The sequence below is a fragment of the Lampetra planeri genome, chromosome 32, assembly GCF_965212315.1.
Source record: "Lampetra planeri chromosome 32, kcLamPlan1.2.h2, whole genome shotgun sequence".
In the NCBI taxonomy this organism is placed as follows: domain Eukaryota; kingdom Metazoa; phylum Chordata; class Hyperoartia; order Petromyzontiformes; family Petromyzontidae; genus Lampetra; species Lampetra planeri.
In genome coordinates, this window is record NC_136138.1 from 8,922,531 (window position 1) to 8,943,374 (window position 20,844).

Here is a 20,844-nt window from a genome sequence, read left to right on the forward strand (position 1 = left end):
CTGTTTCATCCCCCCCTTTCCACTGTATTATCTCCAGAGAGTGACTTCTGTGACTCGGACAGCGGTAACTGTTCGGACACGACCCGAGACAATCTCTACGGTGATCCGCTGCACGGGGGTAACGTCCAACACCACCCACCAAAGCCGTTGTTTACACCAACCGGGGGGGTGGCTATAGGAATATATAAGTGTATTGAGCTTTAAGCATTCCTGCGGAAGCAATACGTAATCCTGGATATCCTCTGCGCATTGTCTTGACCCGTCAAGTGCAATCCGAGCTTAAACGCATACCGACATCGCTGAAGCCACATCCCTGCAGGACATTTTTTCTCATGGATATATTTTTTTAAAATATATTATTTGTGGTAGTAGCGTTATTGGAGTTGTCACGAGGAAGGAGGGCCTGTGGCCAAATTACCAGGAATGCGCTCGATCTCGTCGGATATCGGACGCCCAAGCAAAATTTGAGCCTTGGTTTTAGCACCCCTTGCTGTAACTGCCAGCTTCCCAGTCACATTCCAGCCTTTAACTACATTAAAACACCCTGGTATTCCCAGGCAGCTTACCATCCAGGCAATGGGGCTCAATCCTGTTTAGCTTTTTAAGATCTTATGAGAATGGGCACTGTTCAGGGAGATTTTGTTTCTAGGAAAATGTTTGTAGGCTAGCGCTTACTGATGAGCTAGGCTGGGGAAATGTTGTTTTATTTGGTTGTTGGCTTCAATTGTTAACGGGGCTGATGGACTCTGTATGCAATGCATGAGAACACGTTTGCCATTCTAGGGACGGTTTTTGGCACAAGCCGCCAGATGTCACGGTGTGGGCATCGCGTCATTTGGTACTGATTAATGAAGTTGCACGAGAACATTTTGTTGCTTTGCATCTTAACTGATAGCACACTTGGCTTATGATTTAAATATATATGAAAACAAAATACAAATCTCACCCCAGCGTAAACAAGTCTTGAGAGTATGGTAAGAAAAAATAGCCAAAGGTATGATATTGGGCCAGACCACAAGTTTGATCTGGCGTGTTATGTGTTCACGCAATCCGGATGGAGTGGTTGGTGGTGCACTGGTCATCACGATGCGCTACAATTCCAGTCACCCGAGCTGAATTCTCGTTCGTAGCCGAGTGATTTTTTAAGAACCGGTTCTGGGCCTGTACTAAGCCGTCTCGACCTTTTTTAAACGAGTACTTGATGTGGGGAGGGGGGGGGACACAAATGCGGCCAGGCATGATACTTTGACCTGGCCACACCACCCACCCACCCACCCCCTCGTAACTCCGTGCCAGCCTCTATTGGTGCCCGCTTACGGCATTTGCCCCCAACGGCCCAATGAAGGCTTCGTGTATCTTGTCTCCTCTCAGCGAAAGAGGACAAGAGGAGCGACGACACTGCCGTGGAGCGGACGTGCGACACGCTGCTCATGTGCATCGTGACGGTGCTGAACCAGGGCCTACGCAATGGCGGCGGCGTCGGAGACGTCCTGCGGCAACCGTCGAAGCAGGCACGCTCGCGACGCGCACGCGCGCGACGCGCACGCGCGCGATTTTTACAAACGCGCACGTGGGCACGTGCACGTCGTCATCGCCGTCAGCCGTGATCAATCGTCTTCTTTTTTTAGGAACGCGCAACGCTTTGTACGCGCGTGTCGTCTCAGCTGGCGTGCGCGATAGAGCTGCGTGTTCGCAATCGTGTCGGGGTTTGACCTTGGGGGGGGTTTGTGGTTGCGCTTCTGGTTCCCCCACCGCCTTGCGTGTCCCTGTTGGCCGTGAGGTGACCACGTGGCCACGTTTGACTGGGCACGTTTTACCCCACACTGCTTTGCGGTGTCCTACTTCTGCCGTGGCCACACACGATGTAGGGGGGGGGGTGTGATGTAAGTAAAAACAGTCCTTCACGGGGAGGGGGTTACGGTCGGGCCGCGGCCGTCGCGCGTTCTCAATTTATATTTTTTCTTTCCTCTCTCTCTCTCTCTTCTGAACAACGTCAGATGCGATAGATGGGGTTGGGGCAAGCGTGCGGCTAGAAGCGATGAGCACGTGTCAGGCGGGGGTGGGGGGGGGCGGCGTGTGTTTTCACAGATGTGCGACAATATTGGCACTGACCTGTGGGAACACTGAGTACGGGCGCCGCTGCCGCCGCAAAAATCTCAAATAAAATTGTTTCGATTTCCACGCCTGAAAAATGCACACGGCTGCTGCTGCTGCAGATCTTGGCATGCGTGTTGCACATTCGCACTTTTGGAAGGTGTGGTGGTGGTGGTGGTGGGGGAGATTCCATTTTTGCTCGTACTCCTTTGTGGCGAGCAAATTGTTTGTACACACCATAGATCGTTGGAGGGGGTGGGGGGGAAAGACATTTCTCAATGATGAATGGGACTCATAGGTTTTACCGAAGCGTTGTTACGCTGTGATTTAGTGGAGTGTTTACGATTTGGCAAAAATGGACCGGCCTTGAGTGTGTGCCTGTAGTTTTAATATTTTTAATTCTTCCTGCACCGCACTTTCCAAGATATATGTCAAAGGGTAAAGGTGCAGCCCTGCAATTGCTCGCTTGCGCCACTGCTGATGGAAGGGCCTCCACTGAATGGAGCTCTCGAGCTCCCCCAGAGTATTTTGTTCCACGCTGCCTGCCCTGGACGCCCTGGACTTGCGATATTTTTGTGTGGTTTTTGAAATAATTTCGGCCCTTGTAGGTGTCTGTGGCATAGCTCAGAGTTGGCACGGTTGCCTACGTAAGCCACAAGAATTTCAACATCCGTACAAGTCCACAAGAACCGCTTTCCAAAATATACATGCGGTGTCCTCGTATTATTGTGGGCGGGTGTATTGACAGACGAACCCTTTAACCAAGCCTACGTGTTAAACTGAAAGCAGCGTTGGTCGTTCATTCTGAGATTATTTTTTTTTGCAAAGAATGGGGAGTGAGACGCACCTGCTTGAACGACTTTAAAGCCAGCTGCAGCAGGTGGGACTCCGTGGCATCTTTGACCCAAATCTACGTGCCTACCTCCGTGCGTGCGGGGATTCTCATTTTCTCAGGCAAGTTGACGAAGCGTTATTCGGCCACACTGGCACCCGTTAAGCGTCTTGAGACTTTGAGAGTCCCTTGCGAATAAATACTTAACTGTTGTTTAGCTTGCGCTGATTTGCAACGTACGTTTTGTGGATGTAGTTGATGGAAATCCTTATTCAAACACGTTTCGGCAATAACGACGGGAAGTAATAGTTGGCAGAAATATTCCACCTTCCATTTTTAAATAACTACTCAAAGGCAAATTTCGATTTAAAGCTTTCGTGACTGCAGGGATTCATCTTCTTGGTTCTTTCGATAAAGTCACGTGACGCTGTCTCCCCGACAGACCTGGTCTTCACCTGAGGACGGCTGCTTGCGTTGTGGCCGAAACGTCGTGAGAATTATTTTAGAATGTTTTATTTTATTATTTCCATTCTACGTGACTTTACCAAAAGAACCAAGAAGATACTCCAAGGCACCTTGCAATGAGTCTACACTTATGCCATGCTCGCAATGTATTCTTCAGTCAATATGCATGCACTTGTCGCACGCACCCACGTCTCGTGAGCCTCACAATAAGCTTATACTTGACATCATCATAAAGTGTCGGTCCACTGCTGGATTAAAACCTTCCCCGCACCATGTCGGGTTGTGAGAGGTGGGTCGCCATTCTTGACCACGTTTCTCATTGTGGTTTGGTGGTGGGAGCGTAGACTTTGCAGCACACACAGTAGAGAACTGCATTGTGTGTTTTTCGTTTGTCCTTCCCCCCCCCCGCACCTCCCGATTTATCGCGGTTGTCTTTGTGTACGGTGCCATCGAAGTTCAACATCCATACGATGCAAAGGCTCTTGGGTACTCTCCCCTTGAAGACCGTGCGGCTGCGAGTCTCGACCGGAGCATCGCGTAACGACGTGCGCTCGTGTCCCCCCCGGTTTGCGCACATGTGCCGCCTTGCCGTCTAGGAGCCGCTGTTCGTCGCGAGAGTCATCTACGACCTCCTCTTCTTCTTCATCGTCATCATCATCGTCCTGAACCTCATCTTTGGGGTCATCATCGACACGTTCGCCGACCTCAGGAGCGAGAAGCAGAAGAAGGAGGAGGTGCTCAAGACCACCTGCTTCATCTGCGGTAACCATCGCCCCGCGGCATCCGCAGGCGGAGAGCGGCGGTGCAGCGGCCGGCACGCGCTCGCACTGTGACACTCGGCGACCCTCGGTAATGTCGTCCAAATCAACCGGCAGGCAGCAGAAAGCCGGATTGAGATGCCGCTTGGAATGGAAGACGAATTGGTTTCGCGCTCTGCATTAACGGTGCAACGGCACTCCCCGCTTGCCACTACTATGGAGCCATTCGTGGAAATTGCACATTGCTATGGTGGGGGGGGGGGGGGCGAGACGCTCCACATCAGAGCGAATATAGATAAGCCCACACTTTATTTTGCTCATGCTGGGGAGATGGAGCAGATTCGACCTCCTACCGGGATTTTAATTGGCAACCTTCGGCCAAAGTCCTATCGTGTTTCCACTGAGCCATCGGGTCAGCCGGCGGCGATGCCGAGCCCCAACTTATTTTTATAGGGAGATGCAGTGCCAATGGAAACCAATAGCTTTTGACGAGATTTGGGTGTACTGTGCGCTTGGGGCTGTTTTGAAGCGAGTGTGAAGCTTAATTATCGAATAAATAAAATATATTTTTTATGAAGGTCAGGGGCACTCGTAACGTGACCGCATTCTTGTATTAAAATGCATGGCAGCTACCTTGCAGTGATGTGTGTGTGTGTGTGAACTTCTTTCGCGCACTATACCTAACCTACCGCGCTAATCGGAGGTGCGGTGATATCACGAGCGAGCAATAATCACGTGCTGGAGGGGAATCGAGGGAGAGTGTTTGGGGGAGTGTGGAGTGGATTGGAGCGAGACGAGAGGGGGAGAGAGAGAGAGAGCAGTGATGGGCTGGAGGAAGTGTAGTGGTCTAAAAGTGGAAGAGGTAGGCTGGGGCGAGTCCACGATGATTTGCATGATCCACCAATCCCACCCAGCAAAAGCTTTGCTTCACAAGTTGAACTCCCTACCCCCCCCCCACCTCTTTTTGACCGCAGGCCTGGAGAGGGACAAGTTCGACAACAAGACGGTGTCGTTCGAGGAGCACATCAAGGTGGAGCACAACATGTGGAATTACCTCTACTTCATCGTGCTCATCAAGGTGAAGGACCCTACCGAGTACACGGGGCCCGAGAGCTACGTCGCACAGATGATCCGGGTGAGTCTGGCCATGTGCCCCTCCCCCTCCTCCACCCACCTCGGCACGATCGAGGTCTCGCTCTCTCTCTCTCTCAGCGGAGAGAAATCGACAACTCTGCGTTCGTGTGCATTTTTCCAGCCGCCCCCCCCCCCCCCCCGTTTCCTACTGATCGTGGTGCCCAAAAACTTGGTTGCTGCACAGGGGTGTCTGTGGGGTGTCCCCTACGATACGAAGGGGGTAAACACATGGATTGTCTTTTAAACTTCAGTTTTTGTGTGCGTAGTGTACAGCCGTTTTGTCAGTCCACTGTTGCGCGAGTTATTCGATCGCTACTTCGCCGTACTGGTCAGCGTGCGGGTCTTTTTGTAAAGACGCGGAGCGCACTAGTCCCGCGGTTAGCGGTTTTCCGTTAACGTTTCGTCTCCCATAGGGGGACCCCCCCATGGTTTCGACGAACGTTAACATTTGAACGATATGTTTACGTTACGCACGCGGTTGCCAATTTCAACCAATCGGAGTGCTTGTAAGTGGCACTGGGCATGTCTTGGCCAATCGGCGATGTCCATTTATTAGTGTTTAGATCTCAACTGGCTTGGTTTACATTGTTTTCTGTTTTGGCAGTGGAACATTTAGCGTCCGTGGATCAGATTAAACACGTTAACCCGAGGGGACTACTGTGTAAGACGTGGGAGGAGCGTACAAGTGCAGTACGACAATGGATTTTGCTGCACTGACATCTGCTGCTCGCAGCCTATAACACCTGGGGTTTACATGGCGGTCGGTGATGCAAGCACCATCCTGGCTCGGCCTCGCTTGGCTTCTGAGATCAGACAATGGGGGGTATATTGTGAGTCTCAGGTTAGCACTGCGGGTGTCTTTTGTGTGTGCCGAGCGTCACCTTCCAGCGACGGTTCGAAGGCAGTGGCGGCGCAGTGTCTCCGTCGCATGCAGCCAGCGTGCGTGCGGCGAGTGTCGGTGCCGAGTTGGCGATTGCCAGTTTTAATATGAATAACTGGTGGAAGGGGGTCGCGACCTCCGTGGTGCGGAGGCCTGCCAAGCGTTGCGTGCTGCGGGCGGCGGCGCTGTGGATGTTTGCGAGGTGCGGCCGTGCGTGCGGTGGCGGCTGGCACGCTGCGCGTGATGGGTCCCCCGTGGGCAGGCATGGGACGGGCGTCTAGACCGAGGAGAGGCGCGCACTTTTTATAATGCGGCTCGCGTCAATAGACTTTTCTTATCAGCCTATTGGCATTTCAGGCCAATGATTCAAAGTGTCGGTGTTGTCATCGCCTAAAGCATCGCCACCGCAATTAAATTAATTACAAAACTATTTTATTTCACACGGGCAAGGCCCGCTGAGCCATGTAGCTCGCTTTCAATAGAGACCTGGCTACAAGTCGTAGCTCAACGAAGTGGCTTATCATGTAGAAATTTATAGCAGCCAAATCCTCTTGATAAACGTGTACCGTTTCTAATTGTGGAGGGGAATAAACTGCAGGACCTGGAGAAAAATCCACATGACCCCGGAAAAAAAAAACTTGCGAACTTCAAATCTACAAGTGTCAGGATCGGGATCAAACCCACAACCTCCTGTATACCAGGCGAGGCAGTTAACATCTCCTAGCCACCGCGCCACCTCGCATACCCTCGCCCAACACGGCACTTTCTCACTCTGATACTGGGGGTGATGCTCACCACGTGACGGGTGAACTGCTTGCTATCCCACCTGCGCATTCGGTCCCGTGGGCAGGCGGGCGACCATAAAAGCCATTTTGAATCTCGCTGCTCGCTGCTCGCAAAACGAAGCCACAAGCCCCCTCCAGATAGTGCCTCGGTCTGACCGGGCAACTTGCATCAAGGAACTTTGCTTTTCGCTCCCAACACAGAGCGGCTCCCAACACAGAGCGGCGCCAACCTCCTAAAGTGTTGTTCTGCAGCTGCGTAAGTTTCGACCGTCGTGCCGTCTGGCTGTACCGATTTTAATGTTTTGCGGGTTGTGTAAAATCGTTCCGAGCACGTGGGGGTGGTGACCGTCTTTTGTTGGATGGTTTATGCACCTTGACGAGATCGGCAAGGTATTGTGGTTCATTTGTGACTCCCGTAAGCTTGTGTGTGTGCTCTGTAGACCAAATCAATGTTGGTGAAAACGGTCTGATTTTCATTGACTAGACAGAACTACCTCGAGCCTTTTGCTGGTGCTATGTGAGTGCTATAGCTGATGCTCATAACTGCATTGCAGGTGATGATTATGGATGGCACCGATGTTCCAAAGTTTTCCACTTGTATTGTTGCCTTTAGCCGGGTTGACACGAACGATCTGTGAGGCACACAAATCGCTCTCAATCACGTTCCTTATTTTCTTGCTTTATGTGGATGTTCTCCGGTTGCATACGGTCAAATGTTTTGCTTGTTACACTTGCATGCCAGCGATTGTGGTTGTATTTACTTCGATGTTGTACTTGGTTTTGACGTGATTTTCTTTTAATTTTTGGTGATTAAGGGGACCCACTCTTGCAATTAGACTCGTCCTTGTCGCCCGAGTCCTCTCTCCAAGAAAATAAAAAAATCCACCCGAAACACTCGGGTGTGCGTGGTCCCGCATTTAAGGAGAGAGTCGCAAGCCCTGAAGAGCCGTCGCTATGGAAGCGGCGTCGACGCACAGATGGTGGTGGCATGATTCTCTGACGGTGGAGCGCAGTGACCCAGTAAACGTAGAATGTTGGGCCAACATTGGTCCAACGGTTTCAGCCACATGCCAGTGTTGGCCCAAAATTGCATGTTTAGTCGTGGGGGTCGGGAGGGGGGGCTGGAGATTATGACAATCTCTGTCAAAGTCCAGGCTAAAGAGCTTCGTCCTCCACCATATGTTTCCATCTTTACAATCAGCTTTTTTAGTAAAGAAATCCTCCACTCTCATAACCTCCTTTCTAACTCTCCTACTTCACCCTTTAGACTCCCCCCCCCCCTCCTCCTCTTCCCCAAAATTTTTTAACGCATTCGTCTTTTCATGCACAGCTTTTGAGATGCGGTCGTATTTTTTTTTTTACGTTACGAATTACAATTGTGGTGTCTCTCGTAGGAAGCCCATTTTGTTTTGTATCAAGATACACCGAGTGTTGAACGGATTATGAAATAGATTGTAAATATTTGGTCTGGCCAGAGAATACGACCGAAATGAAGTGGGCCTAGCGTGTGATAGACATAGGCCCTGGGTGCAAGGAATGAAATGAGGCCTTGTCTGCCCCCCCCCCCCCCTCTCTGTCGTCCTGCGACTAGGCCCCTGTGTAGTTGCACTGCCTGCACACTCGATAGTTACGCCACCGACTTCTCCGTGCGACTTTTTAGTGACAACTTTAAATTTTGAGCAGCGCGTAACATTTTGCTCTGTTGCGACACTCACCTCGACGCCAAATCCTAATTCATGCCGAATCCATGAGACTGAACTTTTGCGTCATCCCCAGAAGGTTTCGTGTGAGGCTGATGGTTACATCACGGCTACATTACTCCCAACTAAGGGGTGGCCACGGTGGTGGGATGTTAACTACCTCGCCTGGTATACAGGAGGGCGCAGGTTCAATCCCGATCCTAACGCGTGTGTATATTTGGAGTTTGCATGTTCTCTCCCCGTGGTCGCATAGGTTTTCCTCTGGACCCTCCGTTGTTTTTACCCTTCCACATTTTGAATCCGCGTCCGTTTAGTGTATTTGGCTGCTTTTTTTATGTTCGCACGATAAGCCACATTGTTGAGCTGTCATTTGTGGCCAGGTCACTTTAAAAAAAGAAGCTATTTAGCTCAGTGGGCCTTACGTGGAAAAATAAAAGATTGTAAAAATAGTTTTGAGCTCAAATGGTTTTCTGCTCAACGGCACAGTCACAGTCTGTCCTTGAAACCTCGCCATGGCGAGGGATGAACTCTGCAAGGCGGGCAAATCCTCTTACCGTGGTTGACCCCATTGGGTTTTTTTTACACGTCGCCCCCAAACAGAATCCCTCTCGCGCGCTTTTCTGCAGGAGAAGGCTCTGGGGTGTCATTGTAATTAATGTGCGTGCTCTACGTCTATTCTTAGATTTTTGAGTTTTATTTTTAATTTTGTGTTACGCTGGGATGATCCCGTTTTTCGGCAAATTTGCCCGGCTGGGTTTTTTCTTTGTTTTTCCAAGACCGAGATCCGCGGTGCTGCGCGAGCACGACAGCAAACGGATAAAACAAAGACGAACAAAAAAACGTAAATGTTCAGAATCGTAATCTTTATTTAGACTGGGAGGAGGAATCAGCGCTTGTATATGAAGCTCTTTTTCAAGAATGTCCAGGTGTGGGCAGTTTCGGCAAGTTGCAACGGCAAGCAAGACAAAAACAACACTATAGGAGTGCAAAATATAGAACGTGAGCAAGTCACAAAATAAAAAAGTAATGAATTAATTCTAAATTGTGATTGTCAAGCTTTGGGCAAGGCAGCAAAAGTGCCAGACCACCGTAGCCCCTCAATAAAATGGCACGTTAACAACGCTGAAGAGAATGAGCACGGGGGGGTACTTGAGGATATTTCACAACTGACAAACGAGGCGGTTTAATGGTCGTAAACGAGACGCGCGCCAATTAAAAAGAAAACGGTGAAAATATAACGCGAGAGCAAAAGGTGCCAGAAAAAATGGTAGATTTAAAATATGGAGCTTACTTGCTGCACACGGACCTAAACCGGTAACATAAACGCACGTGAATTCACACAAAGAAAACACTGCCGAAGCAGTGTTTGTGGCAGCAGGCGTATTCACTTGGTGTCGTAACACGTTAAAAAGTGTCTCTATCATTCCCATGTGAATGTTTTGCGTATTTTTTTTACACAAGCCAGAATGTCTAGACCCAAATTTGTAAAATCGAGTCTTGAAAAGCCAAAAGCGGTTTCCCGGTCCAATGACAATGGGGGCACAGTGCTCCTACCCAATTGCAACACTGAGCCAGGTGATTTTTAATCCACAGGACAACTGCTGTTGCCATTTTAAAGTGGATGTTGATTTGTATACTTTTATCGTTGGCTATCCACTGCTAGATGAAGGCCCCCCCCCATGTGATCGCAGCCTGACATGGTCCTGCGTTGCCACAATCCATCGCGCTCCTCCTCCTGCAACACTAATTGGTTCTCACGGCTTCCACATCGAGCGAGCGATCGTCAAACGAGAGGCACGTGGGTCTCTCTTTCGGCTTCTTCCGCCCGTCTCGTTCATGGGCAACGATCCATTCCAGAAATGTACGCGGCTTGAATACATTGCTTGATAAAAAATAATTGTTATATTTTTTTAAATGTTACTTTATATCATATCTCGCAGTATCTGGGTGATTCTCAATTGAAAGCGTCACGCTGTGGGCTATGAACAAACAAACCGATCCATAATTATCCCATTTTATTGCTTGTCAAGATAAAATATACAAAGATCAGGAGCTGTAATCCTTGTCACGTGCATTCCGGTCACATTCAGTGACGTGCTTTTGTGTTGTTTTTTTCCGCTACGCTGCGTTTTTTCTATCTCGTCTTCGTTTTGATTTTCAAACGCGCACACGTGCCATGGCTCCCTACTCTCCCACCAACTGCCCCCCCCCCCGCTGCTGCCACTGCCATGCAAACACAGCTTCTGGAGTTCTCGCTGCCGGACGTGTTTGAGCACGAGTACGCATTGTTAGTTGCGTGCCTGACGGCTGCCAAAGAACATTACCTCACTCGGGGCGAGCGCCCAGTTCTTCGCTTCAAATCACAGCCTGCGTGATTAGTGTTGATGCTTTACCGCGTTCCTGAATGTCAAGGGCTTTAGCCCGCTCTCACTTGCTCTGCCCCCCCCCCCCACTCGTCTTCCCTGTGCCTTCCCGTGCATGGGTACAGCGCGACGCCACCTTGCAACCAAATCCTAGTAGCCGCCAGTCGGCGGGGAGGAGGAGGGGGCAAAATAGGAGAGCGATGGAGAAAGCCCCCTTCAATAAAGCAAATTCCCCGTCGAGTGCCCACGTGCGATTTGTGAAGAGCTCTCGGGGTCGAACCCGTGCGTTGTTCCGCACTGTTCGACGTTTCGCTCCACATGCTGCGTGTGTGGTAGGGGAACCTTATACTCTTAGTTTTATTGGTAAAGTCACGTAGGTAAAAGAATTAAATTAAAATTAATAAAAATAAATTAATATTATTCTTTTATTTTATTTTATTAATTTTAATTTCATTTTTTTACCTACGTGACTTTACCGAAAGAACTAAGAGTACGAATCCTTGCGGTCACGAAAGCTTCAAATCTAGAAGTAGGGAACCTTGTTCTTCACCTGACGTCGGTTTTATTTCTGGGCACGAACTTTCTAGCTTCCTGAAGAAGCCCCCAGCTTGCAGGTATGCCGAAATGTCGTACATCGTGCCGAATGGCACGCGGTTACCACCGGGCAACATGCGATAGCCGCATGGCGCAACCGCAAAATGAAGAAAAATCCCAACGCAGTAATACAATTGAGTAATGCTTACAGCATAATCGCTCCCCCTGCTTTGCGCCTAACGCGTACCCATGGGGTTGCATGGAGGATTACTTCTCCCTCGATCCCCCGACAGCCCCCCCCCCACCTCCTTGGCTTAAGCCACCGTCGGATCCAAAGTCTCCAAATTCATCACCAAATTAAACCGCGCGCGAAGGCGGCGTAATAACCAGGCCCGCCCCGAGTGCGGTTACCGGAGAAGACTCGCTTTGCAACGCACGAGGTGCGGCCGTGAATGTTAACGGACTCGCACCTCCTTAAGTAAGGGGGGGGGGGGGGGGGTGGGCCGTGATTGATTTCTGTTCCAGGTTAGTTCGCACGTCCCATGCCCCGCCACCCTACTCCCGCCCGCCACTCCGTGCCAGCACTCGCACATTGTTTGGGGAACGAACTGTACTGTGCCTCTGCCATTGCTTCGTGCGGCGTCGTTAAAGTGTCAATCGTCGCCGCGCGCAAAGGGACGCCGACACAATAGCGGCGGTGTCCATCTTCTTTTTGGTTGTATGTTGAACGAAAAAAAATAACCCCGTTTTTGGCATCACCTACACTCTGCCGTAATTTATATTTTTTTTCTCTCTCTCTCGTCTCTCTCTCTCTTTCTCACCGCTGTCGTCGCTGGGGCTTGTTGATCGTATTCCGACGGCGCCCACTTATGTAAGTGCGGGGATATTTTCTGGCGCGTCGTCGTGACCCCCGGAGGCAGCGTCTCTGTGCGTGCGCTCGCGCGAAGCTCTTTACGTAACGGCCGTGAAGAATTGCATTGTGGACACGGCTGTCGGCGGTGATGTCTGGGACGGTGCGATACATCCCGGCGTCGACCACATTTACTCAATTTACATCGCACCTTAATCCGTCCGTCTGGAAAGTGGAGGTCGTGACGGAAAGAGCTTAAAAACACCCCCACCCCGCCCCCCTCAGCCCAGCTATCTCGACCATAACACCTGCCTGCATCCCAAGCATCTCTCTCTCTCTCTCTACCAGCAGCGTTAATTTAATGAACGCTAAATCCTGCCCATCGCTGGAATTCACGGAGACGGGGATAATACTTGTGAGCGGATTTTAATCTTATCCCGCACCACCGCGGCACACTGGATGTAATGAAGGCGCACTGCAAATTGGAACGCCGCGGTGCGTTTCGTTACATGCAGGCACATTGAAAAATATGTGCTGCTGCATCAGTCATCGACTCCGATGGCAGGTCGTTGGCCCGAACTCACTCGGTCTCGTTCAAACTTGAGCTTTCTTCACTTTCTTCGAGGTCGCGAGAACTATTGGTCTCTTACCTGTCTCGTGGCCTCCATCCCGTCATCCTACCGAAATTATATTTTTCATCCAACCGTTGCTTCTGAGAACCGTGTCCAATCTAAATCTTTGGCCTTGTCCAAGTTTCTACACTATGGGAACCTCATTTGCCAGTAAAAATATGATAATTGTTTTTTTACCCTTCTATCTGACAACAAAACTGACACCTTTTTACAAGGAGTCATGTTTGCATAGACCGCAATACCTGCAGTCATAATACAAACAAAATAACATAACTCTGATAATGTGCACTGTCCTTGAAGTTGATTGGTCCACACCCGAGACAGCTTTCTTTTGAGCCTAGTCTCACATGGGTTGGACCAGATGACGCTAGATGGCCACGGTCGCACACTACTGGAGAGCTTTTAATTGTGCACCGTCCTGAATTAGAATTTAGACAATTGAGCAATGCAGACTGCTATGATATCATCAGGGTCACGGGAATCCAGAAACTTCTATGTCTATGCTCGTTGAAGGAAAACGAGGGAGAGGATGACAGAGATCGACTGATAGAGTAAAAAAAGGAGCCACAAGAACGGATAAACAAAAATAGTCCAGCTTTGTGTGCTTTAAGCGATGAGTTTACCTGTCCTATACTTCGCACTTCGATTGTGTTTTTTGTATTGTTTGTTATAACGTTCTGACCTGCTCCTCCTAGACATCTGTAAACAAAAACAAATTAACCCGTAAAAACAAAGTTTTTCACTAAATCCTTTATATGCTTGGCGGCTAGAGTCCTCTCGTCCTCTGGCTTGAGATGGCTGCCACCTATGGGTCAGATGATTGCCTGCCACCATTAAGCAATTGGTAATTAAATATTTTAAAAAAATTCCTAAAAAGTGTAAAGTTATGGAACAAAAATTTTCACGAAAATAAATTGTCACGCACAACGAGTCTGTGTGCAAAATGTCAGCTCGATTGGATCACGGGAAGTGGGTTAAAAAACGACCGAAAGATTTGCACGGTCGTAAGCGCGCAAGCAGGTGAACTTAATATAAAGGATTTAAAAAAGGGCTTTATCGCTAATCGTATTCCTCCAGTAGAAATAATTATTCTGAGATGGGAAATGACGGTGATGATTGCCAACGGTTGCAGGACTGTTGCTGCTGTCAGAAGTTCGTGCACCCATCGGCCTCCTGGGAGAAGGGGCTGGAGAGGAGAAATTACGATACAAATGTTTAATGTTTGTCCTCTTTCCGTGCTCAATCCAGTGCTGGTCATGTACATAGTCGTATTTGAATTTCTGGAAGCGTGAATGGGAATTCCCCCATGATGCCGTCCAAAGGGGTCCTTTTTTTTCCCCCCCCAAACACGTGATGAGCCAGTCGGGAAAAAACGTATTCTGCGTAAATGTGTTTTTTTTTCCTTTTATCGGCATGGTGAGAATTTGAGCTCTGGGTATTGATTGCGCGCCCGAGAATTTGGTGCAATCGTTTTGTACGCCGCGCCGTGAACCTGTCGACCTTGCGTGTTCGATTCCCAGCCCGCAGCGAACATCGCTGGCGAGGAATGATTTATCCTCTGAACCCCATCACCAACCCACAATGATCAGCGTGGAAAAGTATTATCAAACAACCCCCATGACCAATATGGCATTTGGAGACCTTCATCCAACATTGGATGAGCAAAGGCATGTACATTTAATATTCTTTTTTGATAAGCAGAGTGTAAATAAATTGGTCAACGTAAAAAAAAAATGTTATTTGATAGCATCTCACCCTTGTGCACACGTGTGCATGCCTGCAATCTTCACTGTTCATCCACGTGTGCGTGCGTTTTGTGTACGGTGACATCATGGGTCGCCGACTGACCAAAGGGGGTGGCTCTTGCCGCTGCGTGTCTGTCTGTGTGGTGCTGTCCACCCACCCCCTCGTTCGTCACGTCAGCCGTCAGAGGTGCTCTCTAACAGCATTTGCCCCAACAGTCAGTCTGTTAGCGGCTGTATAGGAGGAGAAATAATAACGATAATGCTTTTTTCTTTTTTGCCCCGGAACTCCTCCCTCTGTCTCGAGATGCCATTTTTCTTCGGGGAGGGGTCCTGCATGGGGATGTTTGGCCATTTCCATTCGTGAGTGTTTTGGCATGCGCGGGAGAGAACCGGATGTCCCAGAGAAACCCCAAGCATACAAGGGGATAGCGCTCCAAGCTCTACACACATTCAAGAAACCATTTATTGTACTTTCACCATCTGTGGGATGCGTGCCTGACACAATAGTGCTTGTGGTTCATTCCTTGCCTACGTGATTGGCACATGCTCTCTGAGCCTGTCCTGGGCCTCCGCCCCGGCAACTCCACAATCGCCTGATGGGGGTATCGGCACTGGGGAGACGAAGGTGACCTCACTGCCCTTTCACGTGATGTGCCAGCTGTGATCGGCGCTCGCGAAGAGCACTTTCCCCTGCGGTCTGCAAGGCTAATAGAGAGATCTTTGTCTTGCGTGTGTGTGTGCATGTGTGTATGCATGCGTTTTTATCTGTTTTTGTGGGGAGCGGTGATGCAGAAGTTACCGCACTGCGTTATGAACCACGATGCCTGGGTTCGATTCCTGCCCATGATTGATATCAGGAGCTTGGTGGTATCGGACTTACTTTCTAGGTACTGGGCCTCAAGTAGGTCTACCCAACGTAATATAGACACCATCTTCCAGATTATAGGAAACACTTATTCCCCCTGTATTTTAAAAAAAATGGGATACGTCTAATATATCCGGTAGGCATGTATGTGCGTGAGAAACCAGATTTGTATAATCTTATTGATGGGGGGCACAGGTTTGGTATGTCTTATAATCTGGAGAATATGGTAACTGTTAGATTATTTGGCTGCTATAAATCTCCACGTGATAAGCCATTTGGTTTAACTATAATTTGTGGCAGGGTCGCTTCTGAAAAATAAGCTAATAGCTCAGTGGCTTTTACCTGCGAAAATGTAATTTTTTTTTTCAATTCATTAATGGTTTGCTTACTTTTCCTATACTTTGCACTCCTTTCGTGGATTTGTATTGTATGTTGTAACTTTCTGACCTGCCCCCCCCCCCCATCCTACACCACACTAGCATTATGCCAATAAACAGCACTTGCCCAAGCAGAACTGTCTAGGCCACATGTTTGTGGGTTGTGTGGGGGGGGGGGGTTATCGTCGTTGTGTGCATGTGTACGCATCAGACCTGGTGGGGTGAATTGCAATTGTGCCATTCGATTTGAATTACAATCGCAGTGTAATTCTACGCGGCTAACTGCTGCTGCTGTGATTGTAGCTAACTGTAATTGACCCCGGGGTCTGGCGCGTGCTCCCTCTTCCCCCCCGCCACCTTGCGCAACGCACACGGCAGGAGGAGAACGTGGATTGGTTCCCGCGCATGCGCGCCATGTCGCTGGTGAGCTCCGAGGGCGAGGGCGAGCAGAACGAGATGCGCGTGCTGCAGGAGAAGCTGGAGATGACGGCGCGACTCGTCTCGGGGCTCTGCAGCCAACTCTCCGAGCTCAAGGAACAGGTGTTTTTATTTTTTTTGTTATCGCGGTTTTATCAATTTTCATTGGCCACCGTCGTTATCGTGAACCTATGTTCCGTTCCGACGCCAGGACCGTCACCATTTGCTCGCGATCCAACGGTCCGCACGTGGCTTCTGCACACGAGCCGGCTCCATCACCTTGGTGGACGGCCGAAATAATTCGCAATCGTGGTTATGGGCGATGATCGACCGACTGCCGAAACGAAGGCCGCCTCTGCGAGCCACCGCAATCTGTCGCGGTCCATGCGATACGTAGCAATCCACCCAGCACATGCACGGGAGCAGATGTCATCGCTCCATCTCCACATTTCGCGTAAATTTTGGTGGGTGCCCTTCAGTCTTTCGGCTGCCCCCTTGCAATGTTAGACTTGACCACCAGCCATCATTCCCTCTCGTGGCACGTCCCTGCCCCAACCCACTTACGCCAGTATGTGACATCCAACTTGGTAATTTATCTAATCCATACATTTATGTTTCTATATCGCTCCAAGAATGAATCTCTCAATGCCAACTAAAAAATAGTTTAATATTATAGCAATCGTATAACAACTAAATTATAGACCCATTGTATTTTAACCTCGTATTCCAATTGTGCCACTGGAGTCGTGTTTTTGAGTGCCACATGCAGATGTCTACTTCACTGCACAGTAATCAGTGTTGCGAAGACAGACCCTGGAATATAACCCCAATGGCAAGCGTCCTTCTGAAGTCTCTTCAATAGGCCTCATCCACGGTGGATGGCAATTGTTTTTTTATATGGCCTGCCCAGAATATTCATGACAAGATGGGCCAAATAATTTGGTCCTCAGAGCTGGAATTTTGCCAAATTTAAGTGGAGGGTGGGGGGGGAAGTTCTATGATTGAGTCTTTGTTGTCTCATTCCAGGTTGAGATTGTACACGCTCTACAGTCGAGAAACATGTTTAATTAAACAGCTGAAACCTGGATTCAAACCCAGGATCTCTGCTAACCTGGCCCTGCTCTCGGTGTTAACTCGTCACATAACGCATCGATTTAAAATTATGGTCACGGAACATGCATCAAGATGTGCTGAACCAAAACTTTTTGAGTCGTGCAAATATTTGTTTTTCCTCGAGGGGTAATAGTCGGAATGAATGAGACCGCATAGAAAAAACGATGTAGAAAAATACAAATGTAATTCATACAGTACAACTGAGATGAACGACACCAATTAAACCTGTGCAAATCATACAGATCATGTATGCAGCACAAACGAGAGAGAACAAACAAAAATCGTACGGTACAAATTAGCAGAGGTGGGACAAAGTCATTGTTATGCAAGTCCAAGTCGAGTCGCAAGTCATCAAATTCATGACTCGAGTCTGACTCGAGTCCAAGTCACATGACTCGAGTCCACATCTCATAGGTGGGACAAAGTCATTGTTATGCAAGTCCAAGTCGAGTCGCAAGTCATCAAATTCATGACTCGAGTCTGACTCGAGTCCAAGTCACATGACTCGAGTCCACACCTCTGCAAATTAGACTGCAACAGAGATGGACAGTACAGATAACAAATCAAATCCACGAGACAGACGGTACACACATGGCAACAACAAAAAACATTTTTTTGCATCCGGTAGTGACCCTGAATTATGGAGGGGTGATTTCTTTGACATGCTGTCATCCTGTTGAACCGGTCTAATTTCTTAAATTGTTGCAAATCAGAATAAGGGCGAGCGTGGTGGGGAGGAGAGGGGGGCATAAGGTAGAGGAGGGGTTGATGGTGAGGAGGAGGGGGGGGGGGGACCGTTTTGTGCGTACACTTTGCTGCACGGTTTCTGGACGAGGCAGCAGCACAGCTGTCGAGTACGCAGCGGTGCAACTGCACAGAGGCCTACGGACCAGAGGGGAGGACCCCAGGGCACACTAGACTCCAAAGAGGGAGAATTGAACTGCGGGGGGGCTGCACCATTATTTAATTCCTTGCACAAGGGGCTCATGCCAACCAAGCTAGGCCACTGGGATGAGCGCCACCGTGATTTACTTTGGCGGCATGAGAGTTTTTCTGCTCCACCACTAGGCACTCCTCTTTTCCCTCTCAATCCTGTCTCTCTCCTCCTTCCCCCCCCTCCCTAGTTTTTGTCTGCTTCTGGCTATGTTCGCACTTGTCGATCCTGATGCGTTTCTCACGTCAAAGGATGTCGACAAAACCAACAACAATAGCCACTTTTGGCTTCCATAAACACTGAGCTTGTGTGTGCGTCTGTCCGATGTAATTGGTTACCATAGAGCCACGCGAATGTCAAGACTTTGGCTCTGCGTTTTGAGCAGGACTGACTAAGATGACTCGTTGTTTTTGCTACTGACGTGGTGCGTGTAAACGCACTGTTTGTAAAGGCAGCTGGGCTTGAGCAATGCCATGAGGTTAATGTGCCTGTCACCAAGTTACTTTTCTTTCGCATGGCCTTGACATGTAAAATTTGACCGTTCAAATTGTGCTCCCGCACGATGTAATGCTCCTGTGGCGTTTGTACCAAACCATGCTATTGCCCGGTGCTGGCCCTATACCGACTGCAACCCATCCCGGTCAAAACCCATCGTGTAGCCGAGCCTCCATGCCACCAACATCTGTGCTACTGCTGTTTCGGCAATGAGCAAACCCCATGAACTTTGCCACAATGGCATCCCGATGGAATACTGGTTGGTGACATAAAGATGGGTTTGAACAGTACATTGATCTACAGAATACCTAATCTGGGGTAATCATGTGACCAGTTTGAACTGATTGGAAGTTGCCATGGCTGTTGCCCACTAGCAGACACCGCGGTCAGATTTGGCCATATTTTTGTAACAAATTTATTTATTTTACAATGGAAAATGTCGTTGATGATGATGCCTTAATGCCATCGTGCCCTCCAAGAAGCTAGGCTGACCACGGAACAACTTTGTAACATCGTTGGAAGTTCCGCAATTTTTGGATGCATGTCGGACACGAGGTGTGGGTGACCCATTCGTGTGATTGCGAAGTGGTAATGCCAGCGATCCGTGCACACTTTCATCGTCATACTCTCTGCAGGATTATCGGTCGCGTCCTGAATGTCTCCATCTGCGCACAAGGTCTCTAACGTCCAAAACAGAGGGACACTCCACAGTGGAATTGAATGTGAACAAGTTAAAACAGTGGGACATCTGAGTTGACAACCATCCACTGTTACTCTTCATTCCCTGCCAAAAACGTATTTATTTTAAAACTACTTTTTTTTCTTCTTGGTTCTTTCGGTAAAGTCACGTAGAAGGGAAATAATAAAATAATAACAATAAAACATAATAAAATACAATTCTCACAACGCTGCTTGCGTTGTGGCCGAAACGTCGTGGGAATTGTATTTAATTATGTTTTATTGTTACTATTTTATTATTTCCCTTCTACGTGACTTTACTGAAAGAACCAAGAAGATGAATCCCTGCAGTCACGAAAGCTTTAAATCGAAATTAACTTTTTTTTCCATTTAGTAAGTTGGTGGATTCCCCGCACCTCTGATTTTAGCACTTGGCTACGCATGGTGCAAAGACGTTCAACATAGCGCGCGTTTCGTCGCCCTTGGATGAAATGGCTTTTCATCCGTGCCGGTGTTGGTGGTGCTGCTGCTGCTGGTGTTGGTGGTGCTGCTGCTGCTGCTGCTGCTGCTGCTGCTGGTGTTGGTGGTGCTGCTGCTGGTGTTGGTGGTGCTGGTGTTGGTGGTGCTGGTGTTGGTGGTGCTGGTGTTGGTGGTGCTGCTGCGTTTCAGTTTTGTGGACGTGCCAAACTCTCGACTCTTTCCGCAAATCGGCCTTTATTATTATTCTATTTTCTACACAATTGGCAATTTCCTTGAAAGTGATGCGCCCAATGTGTATTTTTAGGTTTTTGACATTTTGGCAACGGTTGCCTACTTTGTGGAACTTGCCCCCCTTGGGGGTAAACGCAGAAGCGAGGCTCGGCGCTGTGACGTCACTCTCTTTGCTTGACAGCCCAGCCGTGTCTGTTTTTCCCGTGTGTGGCTGAGAATAGCGATGATTTTTTTTTTATTTTAATAAGCCATGCTAAAACTTCCGTGCCTTTTTTGTGACCCGCCACGGTAAGATTTAAGACCTCCAAGTTCCGCCGACTTGTTTTCAAGTGAGAATTAAGTGGTTTCGAGATGTACACCCACCTGATTTCAGGACACATTCCACGCGATTGTAGGAGACTTTTAATTTAAATGGAGACTGAGAGATTACTGCGTGCGTATGTGTCTTGTGACCTGGTGTATTGATCGGTCAGTCATCTCAC

General features: G+C 48.9%; 1 protein-coding gene across 2 annotated transcripts in view; it reads left to right on the plus strand.

The window, feature by feature from the left end:
- Window positions 1-20,844, plus strand: part of LOC144729404 (inositol 1,4,5-trisphosphate-gated calcium channel ITPR1-like) — a 154,616-nt gene that overhangs the window by 127,942 nt on the left and 5,830 nt on the right. Inside the window, exons 53-57 of one of the 2 annotated variants that reach the window (XM_078609666.1) lie at window positions 38-118; window positions 1,372-1,511; window positions 3,988-4,153; window positions 5,124-5,284; window positions 16,393-16,554. In XM_078609666.1, coding sequence (XP_078465792.1) covers window positions 38-118; window positions 1,372-1,511; window positions 3,988-4,153; window positions 5,124-5,284; window positions 16,393-16,554 — 710 coding nt within the window. The remainder of the gene's footprint in view (window positions 1-37; window positions 119-1,371; window positions 1,512-3,987; window positions 4,154-5,123; window positions 5,285-16,392; window positions 16,555-20,844) is intronic. The other variant, XM_078609667.1, reaches the window with a different exon arrangement.